The following is a 27,272-nucleotide window of genomic DNA, read 5'->3' on the forward strand; positions in this document are numbered from 1 at the left end:
CCACCACCACCACTACTACTACAACTACTAATGCTACCGGAGGCACGGGTGGCCCAGTCGTAAAAGGCGCCGCAATTCGCTGTGCAGAGTTGCGTCCCTTGGGCACGCCAGAAACCTATGATTGTGGGTTCGAATCCCGATTCGCCCCGATTATGTTTCTAGGTTTATCAGCGCCATACCCGTGCTTGTGGGTTTCACCGAAGTGGTAAACGTCTGAGACCTGCATCACTTCGGGCTTTCCTCCCACATTAAGCTGACACGCCGTGATATAACTGTAATACTGTTAAAAGCGGCGTTAAACCCAATTCACTCACCAATGCTACCTCCACTACCACTACAACTACAACTACTTATACTACCACCACCACTACCACCACTACCACCACCATTACAACCATTACCACCACTACTACCACCACCACTACCACTACTGCCACCACCATTACCACCACCACCACTACTACTACTACTACCACCACCACTACCACTACTGCCACCACCATTACCACCACCACTACTACTACTACTACTACCACCACCACTACCACTACTGCCACCACCATTACCACCACCACCACTACTACTACTACTACCACCACCACTACCACCACCACTACTACTACTACTACCACCACCACTACCACTACTGCCACCACCATTACCACCACCACCACTACTACTACAACTACCACTACTACTAATGTCTGCACCGTATAACTCCATTAAGCTCAATCACTCAGAGATTATTGGAGGTAAACTAACAACACGTTTAGAATATCCTCCATTACGCCCGCCTGAAAATGCATATATATATATATATATATATATACACCACACCACACAGTCATGGCACAGGACTACGATGCCGGGAGTATGTGAGAGTATACAGGTTCAAAATTGATGAACTCTTGAGTATTGTTTAAATATTCTCTAAACAGCTCACTCTGACGTTGTGCATGACGTGTTCGTGGCTTAACTCTGTTTTAAGTACAAGGACAACATGGGTGGAAAACCCCCAGCGATGCACATCTTTGACGTCCATTGATGTCTTGTAATCAAAGGGACGCAACTCCGCTGAGCTAATTGCGATGCCTAAAAGACACATACATGTATGAATATAAACACGTACACAATATTGTTATTCTTCTTATTCTTATTATAATTTCCTTAAAAATATTCAATATTAGATAAGCATGTCTTTCATAAAACTTTATTTCAGATAGCCCATCGAAACACATATTGTACATGAAAGGGTTTCATCAAGACAATAAGAACAGAAGCAAAGCCCTGGTGAAGTGTCAACAAGCCACAACAATATACGACATATTGTTCTATATCGGCGAGCCCTGTGTCCCCATCGCCTTGTTTATTTATTTATTTATTTATTTATTCATTCATTCATTCATTCATTCATTCATTCATTCATTCATTCATTCATTCATTCATTCATTCATTCATTCATTCATTCATTCATTCATTCATTTATTTATTTATTTATTTATGTGTTTGTTTGTTTATTTATTTATGTGTTTGTTTGTTTGTTTATTTATTTATGTGTTTGTTTGTTGTTAAACGCCGCACTTAACAGCCTGTACATAACAGCGTTTCGCCCTACAACCATAATTGATACTATGATCTATTGATTCGCCGCTTAGGAAAAGCTTTGATTGCTGGGGAGCAATTCTACCCTGGAATCCCCAAGAGATGGGCCTGGTGCCATGTACTATATAAACAGACAAAGTGTGAAATACGTTGGTAAAAGTTCGAACCCCAGTCGTCTATACCACTCATATATGCAATGCAAGCAAATGTTATCACAAACATTTGTGTGCTAGGAGTTAGAAGAAATATGTATGTGTATGTTCATGAGTTTAAATATACAATTATTAATAATGCACATATTTGTGTCTTATTCAGTAATAATGCATTAACTTGACCGTTCTCGTCGGCTTCACACGGGGCCATGTAGGGTGACGTCACAGACACAACTCACTGATCACAAAATGTGCATAAATAACAAAATCGATTTCAAATGAATCTGTTTTTTCTTTAGAGGGAGACAACTCTACTGATATTCCGGACATTGATTGTGTGCCTTTGAGTGTTTCAAGGTGGTGCAATGTGGATGTAATGTGACGTCAATCGTCATAGTTTTAAAAGATTGTATTCTTTTTGAGTTGATTTCATGGCTGCATATTATACTCAAAAGCAGGTAAAGAACATCCGATTTTTTCATATGAGTAATTAATATGTCATGGTGGGTATGGAAACAAAGCGTTCAAAAATGTGATGACCCTTTAACTTGTTTGGAGTAGTGTAGGCAGTTTGTCAGCTCTATGTGGAAGGGGCGGTCGGGTAGCCTAGTGGCTAAAGCGTTCGCTCGTCACGCCGAAGACCCGGGTTCGATTCCCGACATGGGTATAATGTGTGAAGCCCATTTCTGGTTTCCCCGCCGTGATGCTGCTGGAATATTGCTAAAAGGGGTGTACATTACTCACTCACTCACCCACCAACCCACTCACTCACTCACTCACTCAGTGTTCTCACTCATTTCATTCGCAAACAGCTGGTGGCTTCAATCATATTCAGAGATCCATTCATATAATGTCACCACTATTTTGCCATTTATGTCCATTTGAATGTGCGTTGTCGGCTAATCGAGACTGGTTATTCTCTGGCGTTGATGTGTTACATTATAATGATTGAATGGCTTAGAATGGAGATATAAAGGACGCTATGGTAGCGAACAGATTCAGGGTATTTATTGTGATAGAAGGGCGATATAATACTCCGGATAATCGAGACTGGTTATTCTCTGGCGTTGATGTGTTACATTGTAATGTTTGAATGGCTCAGAATGGAGATATAAAGGACGCTATGGTAGTGAACAGATTCAGGGTATTTATTGTGATAGAAGGCCGATATAATACTCCGGATAATCGAGGATGGGGCGATCCACTGCCCGAGAAATACATTATCACAAATTGCCTAAACACAGGCGGTAAAATAAACACGTTATATCTAAACACATAATAGCAAATAAATACGATTATGTCCACTTTCAAGTTACATAACACTTCCAGCAGGCAGGTGATAATTAAACCTACATGTTATAACTAAACACTTAACAGCAAATAAATAGTGACTTCGCTTATGTCCACTTTCCAGCTACATAACACTTTCTGTACTCCTGGCAGGCGGTAATTAAACCTACATGTTATAGCTAAACACTTAATAGCAAATAAATAGTGACTTCGCTTATGTCCACTTTCCAGCTACATAACACTTTCTGTACTCCTGGCAGGCGGTAATTAAACCTACATGTTATAGCTAAACACTTAATAGCAAATAAATAGTGACTTCGCTTATGTCCACTTTCCAGCTACATAACACTTTCTGTACTCCTGGCAGGCGGTAATTAAACCTACATGTTATAGCCAATAAATACGTTTATGTCCACTTTTAAGTTACATAACACTTTCTGGAGGCTAACTAAACACCAGGCAGGTGATAATCCGCTCAATCGAATGTAAATTATCCGTATTTTAGTACAGTCTGTGTACTTTCATAAATTACGAAGTGACCAACCATTTTATATACTGAAGGGTTGTTATTTCAGTCAGAGCTTTAAGGCATACATTTAGTTATATCTAAAAGAAAGGGACCACAATCCAGCCCCTCCACTCCCAATATCAAATGATGGGCCCCTAAATGCTAAAAGACTTAGTTTCGCTTTCTCCCGATCCTGGTCCGCTTGTTGTGAAGAGTTGACTTTTCTGAGACCCGTTTTCATTGAGAACCACACAGAGACCACACAGAGACCTGCTACATTCCATGTTCTTTCACTATCTTCACAATATGATCAATCTGTGACGGGGTGAACTTCTCAAACACACTGAGCATGCGCTGGGTGTTGTCTAGGCGACGGAGATCGGGGTGTTTCTTGATCGAGGTTAAGCTGCTGTTATATAATGCCCCGGATGGAAGGGACGTGGATCCGCCATCTTTGCTGTATATAAGTACGACATCTCCTGCAATAGATCATGGTCAAAATGATATTGTGTCCGTATAAGTGCGAGGACTGTACACATTAATTATATCAAATACCTAATTATTGCGTTCGCCATACTGTAGTCCTGGGTCATGAATATGGTAAGTCTGGATTTAATTTAATCAAAACCAGTCTAGATGATGGCATTAGACAAAAACATTAAATGGAGAAATATTTGTTGTGTAATAATCTTTGTCTAATTATAATATCGCAAAGCACCCTGTAGTAATTTTCATAACCCTGTGCCCTGTTCCAGAAAGTGATCATAGCACTATAACTGTCGTAGGTAAGCATTGACGTATACGATTGATTGACGTTCGCTACGACCGTCGTAGGTCAGCATTAACGTATACATTGTTTTAACGCTCGCTATGGTCGTCGTAGGTCAGCATTAACGTATACATTGTCTTAACGCTCGCTACAACCGTCGTTGGTCAGTATTAACGTATACATTGTTTTAACGCTCGCTATGGTCGTCGTAGGTCAGCATTAACGTATATGATTGTCTTAACGCTCGCTATGGTCGTCGTAGGTCAGCATTAACATATACATTGTCTTAACGCTCGCTACGACCGTCGTTGGTCAGCATTAACATATACATTGTCTTAACGCTCGCTACGACCGTCGTTGGTCAGCATTAACGTATACATTGTCTTAACGCTCGCTACGACCGTCGTTGGTCAGCATTAACATATACATTGTCTTAACGCTCGCTACGACCGTCGTTGGTCAGCATTAACGTATACATTGTCTTAACGCTCGCTACGACCGTCGTTGGTCAGTATTAACGTATACATAGTCCTAACGCTCGCTATGGTCGTCGTAGGTCAGCATTAACGTATATGATTGTCTTAACGCTCGCTATGGTCGTCGTAGGTCAGCATTAACATATCCATTGTCTAAACGCTCGCTACGACCGTCGTTGGTCAACATTAACGTATACATTGTCTTAACGCTCGCTACGACCGTCGTTGGTCAGTATTAACGTATACATAGTCCTAACGCTCGCTATGGTCGTCGTAGGTCAGCATTAACGTATATGATTGTCGTAACGCTCGCTATGGTCGTCGTAGGTCAGCATTAACATATACATTGTCTTAACGCTCGCTACGACCGTCGTTGGTCAGCATTAACGTATACATTGTCTTAACGCTCGCTACGACCGTCGTTGGTCAGTATTAACATATACATAGTCCTAACGCTCGCTATGGTCGTCGTAGGTCAGCATTAACGTATATGATTGTCGTAACGCTCGCTATGGTCGTCGTAGGTCAGCATTAACATATACATTGTCTAAACGCTCGCTACGACCGTCGTTGGTCAGCATTAACGTATAAATTGTCTTAACGCTCGCTATGGTCGTCGTTGGTCAGCATTAACATATACATTGTCTTAACGCTCGCTACGACCGTCGTTGGTCAGCATTAACGTATAAATTGTCTTAACGCTCGCTACGACCGTCGTTGGTCAGCATTAACATATACATTGTCTTAACGCTCGCTACGACCGTCGTTGGTCAGCATTAACGTAGAGGAGATACGATTGTCGTAACGCCATGATGGTTCTGATCATGAGCTTTCTAACCAAATGAGGAACAAGAATGTTTATCATTTGGCCTCACAATGTTTGCAGTGGCTTTCCACAGATGTGTTCTCACCTCCCATTTTCTGGATAGCTTGTACCGTTGTAAGCCGGAGATCCCCCAGTCCCTTTGTAGGGTCCTCGAGGATGACATGTCGTTCATTAAAGTCCACACACACAAAGTAGATTTTACAAAGTGGAAGGTTTAATATTTGCTCGTGTCCTTTGACGTGGTGATTTTCGACAGCAATGTTCTCAGATAGGACAGCCTGGATTTTGGCGTGGTGTTGGTTGGTGGTCTCTGAATGGAAGCCGACCACACACATACGGTTCTCAAGATGGCGGCGTGTCACTCTGTTCAACGTCTTCTCGTCTCCCTGGAAATTCATCTTTTCGTTATGGGCTGTATTTATGTATTTTGCCAGCAACTCAAAATAACAGAACAATAAATAAAGTTGGTTGCTTGAGTTTCGATCTCGCCCAACCCAGACTAAATTGAACAATTAGGAAACAATATTATACAAATACCCAAGAGTTGCTTCCCTTGAAATAATGACGGCAAACATACAATGAAATTATTAAAGGTCTTGCAAAAAACTGTTCACACAGCATTTGTAACTTGATCATGACTCTCACGGTGAGAATCGTGCTTAAAACTTGTCGTGTATTGCAAAATTGTTTACCTTCAGAATATGGACCATGTCGTATTTTCTATGTTACCAAATACGTTTATTTTATATCCATCACAAACAAGACTTACCCGAATGATGTCGTTATCAGGGAGTGGTCCCCCATTAGGGGCCTCTCGCCTTGCCCCTCCCCCGCGGCGGTCCAACATGGCGGCGAGGATGTCACCGAAGTTGGACCACATCTTCCACACAGCAACCATCACAGCGACCTCAAATATCCCCATCAATAGGATGAGGAAAATCCATTCTGGAACAAATAATGATGTACAACAAAAATGTACACTTATCGTGTAGAATGGGACAAGTGGTTGATTATTCGTGTGAGAGATGGGTTTTAACGCACTTGAAACAGCAGTTGTGTTTTGTCAAAGCCTGTCCACTTGATGTGTACCCCACTTGGTGAAACCCAAGAGCAGGGTAGCAACTTAGAAGCACCATCTGGGGGAATTTGGGAGTGGATTCCACGATCATAGTTACTATATACTACAGTTGTAGTTAAACCCAAGAGCAGGGGTAGCGCTGACAACCTAGAAGCACCATCAGGGCGAATCTGGGAGTGGATTCCACGATCATAGTTACTATATACTACAGTTGTAGTTAAACCCAAGAGCAGGGGTAGCGCTGACAACCTAGAAGCACCATCAGGGCGAATCTGGGAGTGGATTCCACGATCATAGTTACTATATACTACAGTTATATCTAAAGAACACATGCTAATTTCATATTACTATATGCTACAGTTATAGTTAAGAACCCATGCTTATTTCATATTACTATATACTGCAGTTATAGTTCAAGAACTCATGATTATGTCACATTACTATATACTACAGTTATAGTTAAAGAACTCATGATTATTTAATATTACTATATACTACAGTTATAGTTAAAGAACTCATGATTATTTAATATTACTATATACTACAGTTATATCTAAAGAACACATGCTAATTTCATATTACTATATGCTACAGTTATAGTTAAGAACCCATGCTTATTTCATATTACTATATACTGCAGTTATAGTTCAAGAACTCATGATTATGTCACATTACTATATACTACAGTTATAGTTAAAGAACTCATGATTATTTCATATTACTATATACTACATTTATAGCTAAAGAACTCATGATTATTTCACATTACTATATACAACATTTGTAGTTAAAGAACCCATGCTAATTTCATATTACTATATGCTACAGTTATAGTTAAAGAACCCATGCTTATTTCATATTACTATATACTGCAGTTATAGTTCAAGAACTCATGATTATGTCACATTACTATATACTACAGTTATAGTTAAAGAACTCATGATTATTTCACATTACTATATACTACAGTTATAGTTAAAGAACTCATGATTATTTAATATTACTATATACTACAGTTATAGTTAAAGAACTCATGATTATTTCACATTACTATATACTACAGTTATAGTTAAAGAACTCATGATTATTTCACATTACTATATACTACAGTTATAGTTAAAGAACTCATGATTATTTAATATTACTATATACTACAGTTATAGTTAAAGAACTCATGATTATTTCACATTACTATATACTACAGTTATAGTTAAAGAACTCATGATTATTTCACATTACTATATACTACAGTTATAGTTAAAGAACTCATGATTATTTCACATTACTATATACTACAGTTATAGTTAAAGAACCCATGCTTATTTAATATTACTATATGCTACAGTTATAGTTAAAGAACTCATGATTATTTCACATTACTATATACAACAGTTATAGTTAAAGAACCCATGCTTATTTAATATTACTATATGCTACAGTTATAGTTAAAGAACTCATGATTATTTCACATTACTATATACTACAGTTATAGTTAAAGAACTCATGATTATTTCACATTACTATATACTACAGTTATAGTTAAAGAACCCATGCTTATTTAATATTACTATATGCTACAGTTATAGTTAAAGAACTCATGATTATTTCACATTACTATATACAACAGTTATAGTTAAAGAACCCATGCTTATTTAATATTACTATATGCTACAGTTATAGTTAAAGAACTCATGATTATTTCACATTACTATATACTACAGTTATAGTTAAAGAACCCATGCTTATTTAATATTACTATATGCTACAGTTATAGTTAAAGAACTCATGATTATTTCACATTACTATATACTACAGTTATAGTTAAAGAACCCATGCTAATTTCATATTACTATATACTACATTTATAGCTAAAGAACTCATGATTATTTCACATTACTATATACTACATTTATAGCTAAAGAACTCATGCTAATTTCATATTACTATATACTACATTTGTAGTTAAAGAACCCATGCTAATTTCATATTACTATATACAACAGTTATAGTTAAAGAACTCATGATTATTTCACATTACTATATACTACAGTTATAGTTAAAGAACTCATGATTATTTAATATTACTATATACTACAGTTATAGTTAAAGAACTCATGATTATTTCACATTACTATACACTACAGTTATAGTTAAAGAACTCATGATTATTTAATATTACTATATACTACAGTTATAGTTAAAGAACCCATGCTTATTTAATATTATTTTTACTACAGTTATAGTTTAAGAACTCATGAGCATTTCACATTACTATATACTACAGTTGTAGTTAAAGAACTCATGCTTATTTCATATTACTATATACTACATTTATAGCTAAAGAACTCATGATTATTTCACATTACTATATACAACATTTGTAGTTAAAGAACCCATGCTAATTTCACATTACTATATACTACAGTTGTAGTTAAAGAACTCATGATTATTTCACATTACTATATACTACAGTTATAGTTATAGAACTCATGATTATTTCATATTACTATATGCTACAGTTATAGTTAAAGAACTCATGATTATTTCACATTACTATATACTACAGTTATAGTTAAAGACCTCATGATTATTTCACATTACAACAGTTAATCTGTCATGGCGTGACAATCTTTCAGGACATCCAGCATGTCCCAAGAAGAGTTTATTTTTGTACATACCCTTCGACAAAAACTTGTTCCTGAGTTCTTCCAAGCGACCGTCGAGGATGTAGCTTTTCAGCTCAACGTTGGAGTAGTTGCTAAACATGTCGTCACGTATAACCGTGATGTTGGCCTCTAACCACTTAATCCTTTCCTGGTCTGCGAAGTTTCGCGCCAAGCACTGTTCCAGATCTGTGCCCATGGCGCTCATCTTCCGATGCAGCCCGGGATCCACTTCGACAGTCGCTGACGGGATGGAGTTGTTGCTGTTCCAGACGTTGACAAAGGCGGGGGCGAAATACAGGGTGCCGAGTGTCCCCAGTATGCCGCCTGCGAATCCCCTAAAAATAAAGTTCACGAGTGAGTGAGTGAGTAAGTGAGTGAGTGAGTGAGTGAGTGAACGTAGCATTATAACAGTATTTCAGATACATCACGGCCTGACGGCTTCATGATGGAGGAACGCAACTTTGGTGAAACCTAGAAACTTATCAGCTCGAAATGGGATTCGAACTTAGGGTCATAGTGTTCTGACACCCCTAAGGGACGCAACTCCACACAGCAACGGCTGCCTCACCTTAAAGTTAATCCCATTCTAATATATATAAGTTCTTAGTTACATTTTCGGTGGCAAAGGTGTGTCGGGATCTAACTCAGTATTGTTAAACGGGGTAATCAGCAATTTGTAACGATATCACTCTAGACTGTAAATCATAGAGTCTTGACAAGGCAAACCAGTGACCGAAAGCATGAACACGGATCTACGTCATGGGGGTATAGCTTACTTTTGTCAGCTTTTCTGACAACCATGGCGTACTCCGGAGCAATTCTGACAATAGATCGCAAAAGGATATGTTTTTCTTTGAGAGATATGTAAACCGTTTTGAAACATTGTGTAAGATTTTATTCCAAAGTCCCGCCATCAGTAGTTAACGTAAACTACAACGAAAAGTATTTTAATTTATTTTGCAAAATTTCGTCACAAACTACGCAGGAATTTTATAAAACATCGGCGTAGATACGCGGGGATTCCGTAGAAGTTTTGTGTAAAAGATTTGTGTCCTTGTCGTCTAAGGCACTGATGTTGGTTTGCAGAGTTGTGTCCCTTAGTGATGTCAGGACATTATGACCGTTGGTTCGAATCCTAGACACGTCCTGATTATGGTCGCTATCATCAACTTGTCCTTGTCCGTCTACCCCGCCGTCCACCACGTCTAGTGGTGAGTGAGGATGGTTTTACGCCGCTTTAGCAATATTCCGGCAATATCACGGCGGGGGACACCAGACACCGCGTTTAGAAAGGATTACAACAAGACGAAATACTCACGTGGTTATCGACATTGCACATATGAATAAGACTGGAATCTTCGGATGGAGGTCTGTGTGTGGCTTCTCACTCCTCGGGGTATCTGCAGCAGGACTTCTGTTTGTCACTGTGGTATCTTTGTTAGACAATGTCGAATCCGACTTAGCGTCTGACTGTGATCCCTCAGTTCTGAGGGTATCTGCAGCAGGACTTCTGTTTGTCACTGTGGTATCTTTGTTAGACAATGTCGAATCCGACTTAGCGTCTGACTGTGATCCCTCAGTTCTGAGCGTATCTGCAGCAGGACTTCTGTTTGTCACTGTGGTATCTTTGTTAGACAATGTCGAATCCGACTTAGCGTCTGACTGTGATCCCTCAGTTCTGAGGGTATCTGCAGCAGGACTTCTGTTTGTCACTGTGGTATCTTTGTTAGACAATGTCGAATCCGACTTAGCGTCTGACTGTGATCCCTCAGTTCTGAGGGTATCTGCAGCAGGACTTCTGTTTGTCACTGTGGTATCTTTGTTAGACAATGTCGAATCCGACTTAGCGTCTGACTGTGATCCCTCAGTTCTGAGGGTATCTGCAGCAGGACTTCTGTTTGTCACTGTGGTATCTTTGTTAGACAATGTCGAATCCGACTTAGCGTCTGACTGTGATCCCTCAGTTCTGAGGGTATCTGTAGCAGGACCTCTGTTTGTCACTGTGGTATCTTTGTTAGACAATGTCGAATCCGACTTAGCGTCTGACTGTAATCCCTCAGTTCTGAGGGTATCTGTAGCAGGACCTCTGTTTGTCACTTTGGTATCTTTGTTAGACAATGTCGAATCCGACTTAGCGTCTGATTGTGATCCCTCAGTTCTGAGGGTATCTGCAGCAGGACTTCTGTTTGTCACTGTGGTATCTTTGTTAGACAATGTCGAATCCGACTTAGCGTCTGACTGTGATCCCTCAGTTCTGAGGGTATCTGTAGCAGGACCTCTGTTTGTCACTGTGGTATCTTTGTTAGACAATGTCGAATCCGACTTAGCGTCTGACTGTGATCCCTCAGTTCTGAGGGTATCTGCAGCAGGACTTCTGTTTGTCACTGTGGTATCTTTGTTAGACAATGTCGAATCCGACTTAGCGTCTGACTGTGATCCCTCAGTTCTGAGGGTATCTGTAGCAGGACCTCTGTTTGTCACTGTGGTATCTTTGTTAGACAATGTCGAATCCGACTTAGCGTCTGACTGTGATCCCTCAGTTCTGAGGGTATCTGTAGCAGGACCTCTGTTTGTCACTGTGGTATCTTTGTTAGACAATGTCGAATCCGACTTAGCGTCTGACTGTGATCCCTCAGTTCTGAGCGTATCTGCAGCAGGACTTCTGTTTGTCACTGTGGTATCTTTGTTAGACAATGTCGAATCCGACTTAGCGTCTGACTGTGATCCCTCAGTTCTGAGGGTATCTGCAGCAGGACTTCTGTTTGTCACTGTGGTATCTTTGTTAGACAATGTCGAATCCGACTTAGCGTCTGACTGTGATCCCTCAGTTCTGAGGGTATCTGCAGCAGGACTTCTGTTTGTCACTGTGGTATCTTTGTTAGACAATGTCGAATCCGACTTAGCGTCTGACTGTGATCCCTCAGTTCTGAGGGTATCTGCAGCAGGACTTCTGTTTGTCACTGTGGTATCTTTGTTAGACAATGTCGAATCCGACTTAGCGTCTGACTGTGATCCCTCAGTTCTGAGGGTATCTGTAGCAGGACCTCTGTTTGTCACTGTGGTATCTTTGTTAGACAATGTCGAATCCGACTTAGCGTCTGACTGTAATCCCTCAGTTCTGAGGGTATCTGTAGCAGGACCTCTGTTTGTCACTTTGGTATCTTTGTTAGACAATGTCGAATCCGACTTAGCGTCTGATTGTGATCCCTCAGTTCTGAGGGTATCTGCAGCAGGACTTCTGTTTGTCACTGTGGTATCTTTGTTAGACAATGTCGAATCCGACTTAGCGTCTGACTGTGATCCCTCAGTTCTGAGGGTATCTGTAGCAGGACCTCTGTTTGTCACTGTGGTATCTTTGTTAGACAATGTCGAATCCGACTTAGCGTCTGACTGTGATCCTTCAGTTCTGAGGGTATCTGTAGCAGGACCTCTGTTTGTCACTGTGGTATCTTTGTTAGACAATGTCGAATCCGACTTAGCGTCTGACTGTGATCCCTCAGTTCTGAGCGTATCTGTAGCGGGACCTCTGTTTGTCACTGTGGTATCTTTGTTAGACAATGTCGAATCCGACTTAGCGTCTGACTGTAATCCCTCAGTTCTGAGGGTATCTGTAGCAGGACCTCTGTTTGTCACTGTGGTATCTTTGTTAGACAATGTCGAATCCGACTTAGCGTCTGACTGTGATCCCTCAGTTCTGAGGGTATCTGTAGCAGGACCTCTGTTTGTCACTGTGGTAGCTCCCTTAGTTGGTTCACCGCCGGGTCCAGATTTAATCCCGTCAACGGTTATCTCCCTTCCTCGTCCCGCCCCGTGTTCTGTTTGATTTGTTTTTTGTCCTGAACCTGCTTTGCCTATCGCCAGTGGCTTTTTTCTCTCAGCCCGAGACGCCATTCATGCGTGAATAATGGAGTCGGTGCAGTTGTAAGAGCGGGCGACAAGGCTGCCATTCACAGTGCCGTTCACATATGCTTAGTCGTTATACACTTCCATCAACAATAGTAAGGTTCAACCCGGCCAATGGCTTATCAGCTGCTTCTAAACCTCACTAGGTCACACGGACGGTTCGCGGAACTATATCGCCTTCTCCGCTGAAGAGAAATATACCTAATGCTCGATCAGGTCCTTTTAAATATATCCCGATTCAGTCAATTGTTAGATGTCCCGTTAGGACGTGCGATCAATGTATTTGTGTCTCGACGTTCTTTATACTCACTGCGCAATATAAAACCAGTTTCAAGGGTCGCCCTGACCTTAACATCGCATCCAAGAAACGATCGACACGTCTAGTGAATCGACAGCCCGGGGTCCTGGGGATTCCCCTAAATCCGCCTTACGTACTGATCGCTACGCGGGAGTAAATAGTTCTCAATGCACCGTGTGTCACTGCTGTTAAGGTATGGTTTTAAGTGACAGCACGTCGCATGTATACGTAGCGAGATTTAAACGTTGTAATATCATTCTTACATAGTGAGTATCAATTGCTGAACACGTGTCGCTTACACAAACCCTTGACTGCAAACAAAGGCGTAGGAATATGTGGTTAAAAATAACCACAGGTAATGTTGAGCTCGGCGTATGGATAAGAACCCCTGCCCAGCATAACACGCCATATTTCTCTCGGAGGCGCAGTGAGGGCTGGATCGAGGTAGGTTTCTGCCAAGTAGGGCAGTGTACACACACTATACATGTTGACATGTTTTCATACGCGTCGTGTGTGTATTTTAACACGTGAAAACAAGGTTAACAGTCTCTTCCTTCCCTGAATATGGCAGCTGTTGTTTGGTCGGCACAACAACACAACATAGTTCTCTCGGAGTTGTTGTGAGTGCTGGGTTGAGGTTAGTGTCAACCGAGTAGGTGATGTCAAAACAAGCTTGCATCTCCTCCAACCCCGCATATAGTTGCATGACCACTGTCCCTGGCCATCCTGTAACTGTTTGGACACTTGACCGCCGACCGAGGAATAAATTGTCATGGCTGTGTTTCCGCTTCGCGACTGGTACGAATATAATTGAGTCCGCGAGGTGCGGTGAACTCTGAACTGTTTGTTTGTTTGTTTGTTTGTTTGTTTGTTGTTGAACGTCGCACTCAGTAATATTCAATCTACATGACGGTGGTCTGGACCAGACAATCCAGTGATTGACGTCATGAGTATTTCACTAGTATAATTGCTAGGTAGCCAAGTGACTACGCCGAAGCTCCTAGTACGATTCCTACATACGTACAAGATGTGACGCCCATTTCTGGCGTCCCCCGCCGTGATATTGACGGAATAGTGTTAACAGAGGCGTAAATATATACTCACTCACTCATGTGGAAAGAGACCCGGAAGTGAAGCTTGTAACAAACATTTAACACTACCAAAAATCAGATCAAGTGTCACCATCGGGTCAAATCTTGGACTCGAACCTTTGACCTGTCGATCTAGTGGGCTAACGGGTATGGCTCGAGAGAGTTTTTTTCACAGCTGTCTGTATAGATGGTAATTCTTGTTCATGCAAAGCTGACGAATATATAGCTGCTGATGAGAATTCTTTCACACCACTTTTACCAATTCCGTCTCCCTATTGCATGGATCGATGCTCATGATATCAATCACTATTTACTGTTATTTACAGACAGCCGTCATATATCTGTACTATTCCTGAGTGCGGCGTTAAACAACAAACAAAACAAAACCAATTCCGTCTGTAAATAATGATAAAAATACTCATGACGATATTGATAACAATGACGAATGGGTAACAGCAAATGTAATAACCGTTTTTTATATGAATCCATATTTATAATGAAAACATTTTAAATATTTTTTGCGAAAGCTAATATACATGAATTTGGTGAATGGTTTATAGTGTTTTCGCCGTTGTCAAGTCGACCGTGAATGTCGCCACATTACCAAGTCGCGTCGTTAGATCACGCCCTCTGCGTATTGAAGTATCGGTATGAGCCAGGCTCGAGGCTAATCCGTGATATCTTGAAGTTGACATGTCAAACCTGGCCCCTCGCGTCAAGATGGCCGGCTCGTCTGCAGCCTGGAAAGCGGTTGTTCAGTTATGCCCCTGTTCCTATTAAATCTACAGGTTAATATCAAACCACACGAAAGATCGGGGTTGTCTTCTTCCTTCTGACACTTGTCTGAGGCAGGGAGAAAGTAAACGGCATTGGCAGCCATTGACAGTTAGAGGTATTTATTTTCAATGTGTATTAATTACTGAGGGTATTTGCTGACTAACTAATAAGACTTACACATGTAACATGAATAGTATGTTAATTCATAAAGTTTGTTGGAGAAATATATTCGTTTAGCATTTTAACTATTGCTACAACCTGTCACCCCTTCAGTGGAAAATGGCATGACAGTTTCCAAGAAATGACTTGTCGCACTGATTGTCAAGAAATGAAACAGTCCAAACAGGTTGCGATGAAATGATACCATATCTTTGGACTAAATTTTGACGGTTATTTTGCAACTTCTTTTTCAAAAACTATGTGTTTTGAACACTTAGTTTGAACTACTCTAGACTAAGAGTATGTTAATGTTGAACTTTAGTATCATTTCTTACTAATATGTGACCCCTTTTCGGACAGTTCTAAGATAGCGGACCTTGGACCATGTTTAGTCACGCGTTGCAAGAGAGCACTGTTTTCAGAGAGCTAATTTACTTTCCGAGTCCACTGTGTATATTTAGAACAGTTATCATGGTTATGTACATCTAAAACATTATTTCATTTTTTAAAAAATCTGAAACACCAAATAGAGTGATGAATAGATGAGTGAAAAGATATTGTTTATCCAATGAAAATGTAATAACCCAATTAAAATGGAAACCCAAGATTAAAATCTCAACTGCTCAAAACATTATCTGGAGCTCTGTAGTGTTATACTTAAGCAATTTTGACACGAAAAGCTGTAGCTATCTAGCGAATAAAAAGTCAATTGGAGACGTCTAGAATTGTGAGGTCAGCTTCGCTAGATTGGCCCACGACCCTACATAGATTGATACGTATATGATACACATTTAGAATTGATTTACTATCAAAAGCACAAATGTTTGTGCGAAATTGTGTACACACAATGTAGACATGACCCGTTGATGAATAGAATCTGGCCCATTCCACCACCCGTCAAGGCAAAGTTAGGGTCAAAGTGGTGTGTTGCCGGATAGGCGCCCCCAACCACCAGACTTCCTTCCTCTGCTGACACAGGGGCGCAACCCACCGCAAACAGGTTGCCCAATTCGATCGCCTCTTACGACCAAGCAATGGGGTGCTGGGGACACACCCTACCCCACGTCTGCTGACACAGGGGCGCAACCCACCGCAAACAGGTTGCCCAATTCGATCGCCTCTTACAACCAAGCAATGGGGTGCTGGGGACACACCCTACCCCACGTCTGCTGACACAGGGGCGCAACCCACCGCAAACAGGTTGCCCAATTCGATCGCCTCTTACGACCAAGCAATGGGGTGCTGGGGACACACCCTACCCCACGTCCACATGGCACTACTAAAGAAGGAAGAAAGTTGCAGTACTACGATGACACAATGTCATAGAGACATTTTAGTAGGCTCTTACATGCATAGCGTGATATGGACCTATTTGACTCCGGGATTCTCAACGGAATTTCCCAATAACAGTTTCTGTTTCAGTTTATTGAAACTCGCTGCGTAGTTTGCCAACAGAACGTGCACATGGCTGATACTATGAGCGGGTAGTGAGCATGTCTATTGTCAATAGCACTGATTAAGAATCTTCACGAGTGAAAAAAACAACATATTAAATCTAAACATATTTATGATGTCATTGTATTGATTCTACATTTGGTTTTGCAGTAAATATTCTGTTTTTATGTAAACGTTAGCCAGTGGGTTGAGGGGTGAGCAACTTTCTTCTTGTCAAAATTGGTTGACAAAAAAACATTGGGTGGAAAAAGTGGCCTCCACTGTTTGTTTGGGCCTGGCCTATACTGGTACACACAGGTCTGTGGACGGTGGGCGCCACGCATGCTGGGGCAGTCCCCAATAGTGTTGTCGTACTACTGTTGCCAGTCACAGAGCAACTCTCACCCTAGCACACCTTTGAAGCGTGCCACTCATTCCTTATCATGATCATTGGAGTCACCCTCTGGTCCAGTAATCCTTCCTGTGTTTCCCAGTCATAGAAAACGCGTTAGCCAGGAAAGGATAGATACGAGGATATATAGCCAAAGTGCAATACGTTTGATTTGCATTCCATTCTCATGATCACAGTGGGGGCACTGGTGGCCCAGTCGTCTAAGGCGCCGCGATTCGCTGTGCAGAGCTGCGTCCCTTGGGCATGCCAGAAACTTATGATTGTGGGTTCGAATCCCGGTTCGCCCTGATTATGTTTCTAGGTTTGTCATCACCATACCCGTGCTCGTGGGTTTCACCGAAGCGGTAAACGTCTGAGACCCGCATCACGTCGGGCTTTCCTACCACATTAAGCTGACACGCCGCAATATAACTGGAATACTGTTAAAAGCGGCGTTAAATCCAACTCACTCACTCACTCATGATCACAGTGGCGCATTAATACGTTTACACAAGGGTCCTGAGTGACGTCATGCGGCTGACTGATAACTTCACATTCCTAGATAAGATCAAATAAGTGTTTGTTGTTTAACATGCCACTCAGCAATATTCCTAGATATGGGGTTTGTCCTCCTTCACTTAGTAGCAGATATTAACAATACTTTACCCATGAATATAGACAGAATGAACGTAGCGCAAGTTCTTCATTGCTTTTTTAGAATTTGATTTTATTTCCCTTGTCGATTATTTGTAGCTGAATCATCTAAATATATAAAAGAATAGATTAATAAAATAGATAAGAATAAAATAATATAAATAAATTAAAACAATAAAATAAATAAATTAATACAAAAATATTGTTTTAATAGTAAATATGAAGCGAGGTGAAGAAAGAACAGACAATGAGTACGTCTGGGACTTTCAATTTATGTTTTCAGAATTTCAAAATGGAGGCGGTTGATCGCGAATCCTTTTCCGTGTTGGGCGAAGACTCGGACGCCGAGACGGACATACAGGAAGAGGACTGGACGCCGGACTTTAAGAAAAACCAGAAGCGGATGAGCATCATCAGGAAAATACAGCAGCTGTGTGGGAAGGATGACAGCAACTCCACGCCTCTCCATGTTGTCGTTATAGGTGAGTATTGATTTCAGTCCTGGTCACAATGGCAAGGATGACGGCAGCTCCAAGCCTCTCCATGTTGTCGTTATAGGTGAGTATTGATTTCAGTCCTGGTCACAATGGCAAGGATGACGGCAGCTCCAAGCCTCTCCATGTTGTCGTTATAGGTGAGTATTGATTTCAGTCCTGGTCACAATGGCAAGGATGACGGCAGCTCCAAGCCTCTCCATGTTGTCGTTATAGGTGAGTATTGATTTCAGTCCTGTTCAAGAGATGAGGCAGGCTCGCGTGGCCTTGTTGTCTGTGGAGTGGCAACTGGCTGTGCAGAGTTATGTCCCTTAGGCGTTCAGAATCCTGGATCGTGGTTAAAATCTCTGATTCGCCCAGATTTTGATTCTTGGTGTCATACCTGTTTCTCCAAACTTGTAAGCGTCTGGAACCAGCATTGTGTGGTGTTTTCTGTCCTTCTTAAAGGTTTGCATCGAGTGCTTATTCCAAGCGCTGCTTAATCCAACAAGTCGTTTCTACACTTAAGACGCACCTGTAGTTATTACACTGTGTTGTGTGCAAAATGTTAACTCTACTTTGACTAACGTAGGTCACGTGTTACTGAACGACTGTCAGCCTCTGGGTACAGCTCGATGGCCTCCTTTAAGCGCCACGGCGACACATAACATAAACACTGTCAATGTTTGGTTAAACTCACTCACTCACCCACGTGACTGTATGGTTATCTATATTGCCAGGGCCTGCTGGGGTGGGGAAGTCGGCGTTTATCAACACTGTCGGAGCTGCGTTTGACGGCGACAGGTGGCGGGAGCACAGCTACTCGGGGTCTCACGGCGAGGCGGGAGGACAGATCACGGTATTTACCACAAAGTAAGATGCATGTGAAGCCTCTATAACTCAAATCTCATTGAAAAAGTCGTGTTATTCGAAGTTCGAAAGAGTTGATATTGGACCATAGTGTCAATAATGAAGCTGTCGTGGCATAAAAGTAGTTTTAGGGCACGGGTGCAGAGTTCCGTCCCTTTGGTGTGCCAGGATCTGATGATAGTGGGTCCAAATCTTAGATTCCTTAATTCAGCATCAATATTTGAGTGTTTGTTTACGCTACGTTGTTCAATCACCTATTTTTGACCAACCAATCAAACGATGACCGGTTCCAGTGAGAGGAAATCCAATCGAACCCTCAGATTATATTACACAAGCGGCAGTATTATAGGCTTGATTTCGTGTGGAACGTGTCATATCCTTGTAGATGCACTACACAAGCGGCAGTATTATAGGCTTGACTTCGTGTAGAACGTGTCATATCCTTGTAGCTGCTCTACACAAGCGGCAGTATTATAGGCTTGACTTCGTGTGGAACGTGTCATATCCTTGTAGATGCACTACACAAGCGGCAGTATTATAGGCTTGATTTCGTGTGGAACGTGTCATATCCTTGTAGATGCACTACACAAGCGGCAGTATTATAGGCTTGACTTCGTGTAGAACGTGTCATATCCTTGTAGCTGCTCTACACAAGCGGCAGTATTATAGGCTTGACTTCGTGTAGAACGTGTCATATCCTTGTAGATGCTCTACACAAGCGGCAGTATTATAGGCTTGACTTCGTGTGGGACGTGTCATATCCTTGTAGATGCTCTACACAAGCGGCAGTATTAAAGGCTTGACTTCGTGTAGAACGTGTCATATCCTTGTAGATGCTCTACACAAGCGGCAGTATTATAGGCTTGACTTCGTGTAGAACGTGTCATATCCTTGTAGATGCACTACACAAGCGGCAGTATTATAGGCTTGACTTCGTGTAGAACGTGTCATATCCTTGTAGCTGCTCTACACAAGCGGCAGTATTATAGGCTTGACTTCGTGTGGGACGTGTCATATCCTTGTAGCTGCCCTAGACTTTCGTTCAATGCCAGACAATGGTAGGGTTCACACACAATTCATGCACCCAGTAGGGTTTATTCCACACCTCATTTCATGACTGTAAACAGACCGCATTTCGGCCCTTAGTGTTAACTAGCGATAGAGGAGGGTGTGTGTGTGTGTGTGTGTGTGGGGGGGGGGGGGGGGGGGGGGGGGGGTATATATACCTGGGGAGTATTGACCATGCCTTTAATTAGGATCCTTGGCATGTCAGCTCTATTCACCAAAGCGGTACAGCTCTATTTGTGTGTTTGTTTGTTTGTTGTTTAACGCCGCACTCAGCAATATTCCAGCTATATGACGGCGGGCTGTATATAATCGAGTCTTGACCAGACAATCCAGTGATTAACATCATGAACATCGATCCACACAATTGGGATACGATGACATACATCAACCAAGTCAGCGAGCCTGACCACCCGATCCCGATAGTCGCCTCTTACGACAAGCATAGTCACCTTTTACGGCAAGCATGGGTTGCTGATGACCTATTTTACCCCGGATCTTCACGGGTCCGGTACAGCTCTCAGTCGTGGCTGATACTAGAAAGTAGGGTGTATAAAGCAAGACGCGATACTTACTCCATAAAGGACCTTATTACCCAAAGAGTTAGAAATAACAGAGTTAATAATATCGTATGTGCACAAGTGCAAATATCACTCCACCAGTGCATTGTTTACGTCATCCGGACGGCGTTTTGACGTCATTAGAATCTTATTGTGACGTAGAGTTCGGAATGACGTCACACTGGAAACGCCGTCATAGCTGAAGAATAGATAATTGTGGTTTTCAATGACCGCGGTCGTGATAAGTGATTTTTCTCAAGGGGGGCATGAAAACGGATAAAGAAATTATGGGTAATAAAGAATTTTTCACGATCGCATGTGAGTTACACTCACTCGCTCGGGAAATGCGCGAATTCTTACACTTGTTTCGAATGACACACATGCTCGTATAATAATCTCTATAAAGCCCACCGCATCACTTTACAAAAACTTGTTTCTTCTGCCAGCTATGAGAAGTGCTGCAAGGCCGATAAGTACCCGGATGATCTTCTACCAACCCTCATCGATGTGGCTGGATTTCACGACCAGGCCGGGGATGAGTTTGTGGAACTACTTCGCATTGTGTTCTACGGTCGACTTCCGGTTGGCGAATCACTGGCGGAAGCGGCGAAGTACTACAAGGATTGTGGACTGGAAGGACTCCGGTCCAAGTACAACCAGAACAATGAGAAGCTGAAGGTAGACCGTGTCATCTTTCTCTCCTCCGCCATCCAGCTCGTCCCAGAGAACCTCATTTCATGCGTCATGCAGGCGGCCAGACCGTCGGGAATCCAAGACAAAAAGAGAAGTGAGCACCAGTTAGAAATCTCTCGGGTTCAGGTTAGAACAGGTCCCCAGGGGAGCGATCCACAAAGCGTTTGTAGCACTACAATGTTCGCAAACCTGTGTTAGACTATATTATCTCGATAGCTACGAAGGCTTTGTGGGTCAGGGCCAGGAACCTCATAGTTGGTCGTAAGAGGCAATTAGATGGACGGGTGGTCAGCCTTGGTGACTACGAGTAACAAGACTAAATTTGACATCTGTCTGCCATGAAGGCACCATATGTTGAGACACAATAAAAACGTATTTGGGACTCCGGTTTATAAGAGATAGGACGATACAATACAAAAAGCAAAAGTGGCAGTAGGTTTATGACTAGATTTCAACAACCTGTGCTTGTCGTTGGAAGGATTGTCGACTTGATGAATAGGGTGGTCTGATTCGGCGGCTTGGGGTGAGTGCTAGCCATAATCTTATTCGCCCTGATTATGTTATGTTTTTTAGCACCATACCTGTAAATATCTTAGATCTGTATCACTTCGGGTTTCATCCCACAGGAAGCTGACACGCCGTGTGATAACTGAAATACTGTGATTTTAAAAGAAACTCAATCACTCCCACTTACTCAATAATTAATACAATATTTCATCTTTCAGCAATTCCGTTGTTCGGCGTCATGACGAAGTACGACAAGGTGGTGCCACAGGCAGAGTTCGAGAAGCTGAAAGAAAAGGCAGGATCCAATTCTGCCAAAATTGATGTCATCGGACAAGTGGACTATGATAAGCGAGAGAGTCGGTTCATCGAGGCGTTAGGTCTTGGAGGATCCAAACATCGGTTCCTTCGCTGCTCCAACTACTGCGATGACGTCGACAAGGACCACAGGCGCACAGAAACCGTCATCCCTGACCTTGACATTCCGGTGCTGAAATTCTTCACCCAGGTCACTGACCCCGTCATGAAAGTGCTGAGCAAGGATGAGTCCTACTCCCGTGGACTCGCACCGGAAACGGTTCCCGAACCGGAAGTTGAGACCACGACGCAAACGCGGGCACCGAAAGGCGCGACTCCAGAAAAAGGAAGCCGAACGGGAATTGTTGAGAATTTTGGTGAAACTGGGGTGTCGGTTCTGTTGATTACCATCGAGGCGATCTTTGTAGCTTTTTTCCTCAACTTCCTTCTGAAGTCCCAGGTTGACGTCAACAAAGTGAAAGTAGCCTGTCAATTTATGACGGCCCGAAACACCCCCCATGCCCAGGTCGGGATGACAGACATATGCAAGGACGTGAACAGCTCGGATGACTGGACCAGTCTGACGTTCTACATTGCACTTATCATGATGATTGTCATCAGAGTGGCATCGACGCTGGCCACCATACATATCTTTCGACGTAACTGATGGCCCCGGATTCTTCATTGTTCTGTTCAGGTTTGCCATCGCTTGACAGCATGATAATTCACACTCGCAGTTTTCTGTCTTTCATTGGTACATACGCTATACTGGAGGAATGAGTGAGTGAGTGAATGACTGTTGTTTTAAACCGCATTTTGGTAGCAGTGTGACAGTTTAACGGCGGGGGACACCAGAAATTGTGTCACACATTGTTCACACGTAGGACATTGAACCCGGACCATCGGCGTAACGAGCCAACACGTACACCACAAGGCTAACCTACCGTGTAAGAATGTCCCGAAGCAATTACAAGGTGGCTTACTTTCAGAGACAAAGAATTGTGTGAAATACGTTAAAGATGACACCAAGGACTGTGTTCGATCGCCTAGGGTGATTTAAACACTCGAAGGTGGGCCCTCCCTCGGTCATTGTTAAAGGCGCCACACCTTCACTTAACTTTGTAGATAGTCGGATTTAGTTTCTCTTAAAGGCCGAACTCATAATTATATGTGCGTAATGTATTATGTTAACAGTGAAACCTCGTTAATCCAGACAGGACAGTCTCCTATGAAATCACCCGGACATCAACACCCGGATTAACTTAGAGCGCTTGTTTTATTATAAATATAGTTCCTTTGTAAATATATATATGCAGACGGTTCCAACAGTATTCGTCCAGAAGGCAATGTGTCTGGATTAGGGTTTCGCTGTCCAACTGTCGATAATAATTGTAACCGGACTCAATAAAGAACATATGTTCTTCAATAATTTATTTTTTTTTCACAAAAGGAAACGACCCGGATGTTAAAAAGTCTTTTCCTTTGCGATGGTCTCCTACATACCATCCTCGCGCATCCAGGGTGTTATCACAACATCAACGATTCTATTACGATAAAGATCCTGGAGCCATTCACTACAGTACTGCTTTGTTTATGAAATAGTCGAATGACACTACGAGTGATAGTGCCGTCTACCCAGGGTACATTTACATTCATCTGTGGGCAATCACTGATTAGCGATGTAAAGATTTGCTGGAATCCAGAGTATTTATAGAATGGGGATTAAATACACTGGATAAACTAGGGTTTCATTGTCATAAGAATGGGCCCCCACAAGCTAAACTAAATTACATTTTTGAAAAACTGGAAAGACACCTGGTGTTCGCGAAACAGTTTCCTGTTTCCTGTTTTCGAGGTAAATCCGTCATTAGTGGAGATTTAGGGGCATGAGGGAAAGGGTTCGGTTTGACGCCGCTTTGTGCGTGTTTTACTCATGTCATGCAATGTCGGCACAAATTGGGAGTGAGTGAGTTTGGTTTGACGCCGCTCTGTGCCTGTTTTACTCATATCATGCAATGTCGGCACAAATTGGGAGTGAGTGAGTTTGGTTTGACGCACGCCGCTTTATATTCTAGCAATATTCCAGCAATATCATGACGGGAAACACCAGAAATGAGGGGAATCGAACGAGACGAGCGAACGCTTTAACTACGAGGCTACCCCACCGCCCTCAAAAATTGAGAGGAGTGAGTGAGTTGGGTTTAACGCCACTTTAACACTTTTCCAGTAATTTCGCGGCGTGCCAGCTCAATGTGGGAGGAAAGCCCCAAGTGATGCAGGTCTTAGACGTTTACCACTTCGGTGAAACCCACGAGCACGGGTATGGTGCTGACAAACCTAGAAACATAATCGGGGCGAACCGGAATTCGAACCCACAATCATAGGTTTCTGGCGTGCCCAAGGGACGCAACTCTGCACAGAGAATCGCAGCGCCCTAGACGACTGGGCCACCCGTGCCCCCTAAATTGAGAGGAAAGCTCCAGGTGACGCATTAACCACTGTTAAGAAACATACCAGCAAGATATGGTGCCGAGAAATAATGAAAAGTATCAGATCGAACCCACGATCACGGTAATGATAATGCACGATTATAGGATACTGACAGTCATAAGGGACGCAACTCCGCACAGTAAATTGCGGCGCCTTGGACCATTCAGCCGCCAGTACCCTCAAATGTCCCTTCCAGTAAACACAGATAGTTGTAGATGCAGAGATGCATCTGTGAATGTTGTTGCTTGGTGTTCCAGTAAACACAGATAGTTGTAGATGCACTGACGCATCTGTGAATGTTGTTGCTTGGTGTTCCAGTAAACACAGATAGTTGTAGATGCACTGACGCATCTGTTAATGTTGTTGCTTGGTGTTCCAGTAAACACAGATAGTTGTAGATGCAGAGACGCATCTGTGAATGTTGTTGCTTGGTGTTCCAGTAAACACAGATAGTTGTAGATACAGAGACGCATCTGTGAATGTTGTTGCTTGGTGTTCCAGTAAACACAGATAGTTGTAGATGCACTGACGCATCTGTGAAAGTTGTTGTTCTTGGGTGATCCCAGTACAGTAAACTAACACGCTTATAACGAAGTGACGGATATAACGAACTCAAGGGGAACAATATGTCGTTTAGTGTATTTCAAAGGTAGTTTGCATTTGTTTGACATTCACGTGAACGACACAACTGTTGCTGGTAAACAGCGCAACTTTGAGCCCTGTATATGTTTGACATTCACGTGAACGACACAACTGTTGCTGGTAAACAGCGCAACTTTGAGCCCTGTATATGTTTGACATTCACGTGAACGACACAACTGTTGCTGGTAAACAGCGCAACTTTGAGCCCTGTATATGTTTGACATTCACGTGAACGACACAACTGTTGCTGGTAAACAGCGCAACTTTGAGCCCTGTATATGTTTGACATTCACGTGAACGACACAACTGTTGCTGGTAAACAGCGCAACTTTGAGCCCTGTATATGTTTGACATTCACGTGAACGACACAACTGTTGCTGGTAAACAGCGCAACTTTGAGCCCTGTATATGTTTGACATTCACGTGAACGACACAACTGTTGCTGGTAAACAGCGCAACTTGGAGCCCTGTATATGTTTGACATTCACGTGAACGACACAACTGTTGCTGGTAAACAGCGCAACTTTGAGCCCTGTATATGTTTGACATTCACGTGAACGACACAACTGTTGCTGGTAAACAGCGCAACTTGGAGCCCTGTATATGTTTGACATTCACGTGAACGACACAACTGTTGCTGGTAAACAGCGCAACTTGGAGCCCTGTATATGTTTGACATTCACGTGAACGAAACAACTGTTGCTGGTAAACAGCGCAACTTTGAGCCCTGTATATGTTTGATATTCACGTGAACGACACAACTGTTGCTGGTAAACAGCGCAACTTTGACCCCTGCATATGTTTGACATTCACGTGAACGACACTGTTGCTGGCAACAGCGCAACTTTGACCCCTGCATATGTTTGAACCGGGCCACTCATTCCTAATTATTGGGATCACCACTCAGGTCCAGTTATCTGTCCAGTGTTGTCCAGTGAGCCACGAGGAACACGTTTCCGAGGAATGGAAAGATCCCAGGATATTTATTTAGTCATAGGTTTGATATGCAGTCGAAAACGGAAAATATGTTTGTGTTGTCAAACACTGCACGTCAGCAATATTCCAGCTGTATGACGGCGGCGTGAAAATAATCGAGTCTGGACCATACCAGTGGTTGATATCATGAGCAAAGGGATGCAAAGACAGGCAATCAACTAAGGCACCGAGCCTGAACACTCATTTACTTATTGTTGACAACATAAATAGGTGTTGGGGACATATTTTAACCCGGAGTGTTCACGGAGTGTTTTGCAAATAATAATCTCGTGTTGTTTCTGTGGTTCTCTCATACAATTCACTGACGCCAGTGTTGTTGCCATGGTATTTTCTTGCAGGACGCTGACCCCAGTGTTGTTGCCATGGTATTTTCATGCTGCACGCTGACGTCAGTGTTGTTGCTATGGTATTGTCATGCAGTACGCTGACGTCAGTGTTGTTGTCATGGTATGTTCATGCTGCACGCTGACGTCAGTGTTGTTACCATGGTAATTTCATGCAGGACGCTGACGTCAGTGTTGTTGCCATGGTATTGTCATGCAGGAAGCTGACGCCAGTGTTGTTGCCATGGTATTGTCATGCTGTACGCTGACGCCAGTGTTGTTACC

The 27,272-nt window shown here is 42.4% G+C and overlaps 2 protein-coding genes across 4 annotated transcripts; one reads left to right on the top strand and one right to left on the bottom strand.

Moving 5' to 3' along the window:
• Positions 1-2,740: 2,740 nt before the first annotated feature.
• Positions 2,741-13,708, bottom strand: LOC124124981 (serine-aspartate repeat-containing protein F-like). Of its 2 annotated transcripts, none has more exons than XR_007220558.1 (6): positions 10,686-13,708; positions 9,380-9,702; positions 6,393-6,568; positions 5,709-6,009; positions 3,425-4,031; positions 2,741-3,317 (listed from the first exon to the last, which is right to left on the bottom strand). XR_007220558.1 is itself a non-coding variant. In XM_046488283.2 (6 exons), the coding sequence occupies exons 2-6, from the start codon at positions 13,256-13,258 to the stop codon at positions 3,826-3,828; spliced, it is 3,579 nt and encodes a 1,192-aa protein (XP_046344239.2). In that variant the 5' UTR covers positions 13,259-13,455; positions 13,581-13,708; the 3' UTR covers positions 2,741-3,825. The 2 variants fall into 2 exon arrangements, 1 of the variants encoding a protein (XP_046344239.2); XM_046488283.2 differs by having other exon boundaries at positions 2,741-4,031; positions 10,686-13,455; positions 13,581-13,708.
• A 150-nt stretch (positions 13,709-13,858) lies between these two features.
• Positions 13,859-23,962, top strand: LOC124124982. Of its 2 annotated transcripts, XM_046488285.2 has the most exons (6): positions 13,940-14,012; positions 15,448-15,551; positions 18,358-18,556; positions 19,288-19,420; positions 21,489-21,829; positions 22,461-23,962. In XM_046488285.2, the coding sequence occupies exons 3-6, from the start codon at positions 18,367-18,369 to the stop codon at positions 23,201-23,203; spliced, it is 1,407 nt and encodes a 468-aa protein (XP_046344241.2). In that variant the 5' UTR covers positions 13,940-14,012; positions 15,448-15,551; positions 18,358-18,366; the 3' UTR covers positions 23,204-23,962. The 2 variants fall into 2 exon arrangements, with proteins under 2 accessions (XP_046344240.2, XP_046344241.2); XM_046488284.2 differs by lacking the exon at positions 15,448-15,551 and having other exon boundaries at positions 13,859-14,012.
• Positions 23,963-27,272: the final 3,310 nt, after the last annotated feature.

The sequence above is a fragment of the Haliotis rufescens genome, unplaced genomic scaffold, assembly GCF_023055435.1.
Source record: "Haliotis rufescens isolate VD_foot unplaced genomic scaffold, xgHalRufe1.0.p SCAF_135, whole genome shotgun sequence".
Classification (NCBI taxonomy): domain Eukaryota; kingdom Metazoa; phylum Mollusca; class Gastropoda; order Lepetellida; family Haliotidae; genus Haliotis; species Haliotis rufescens.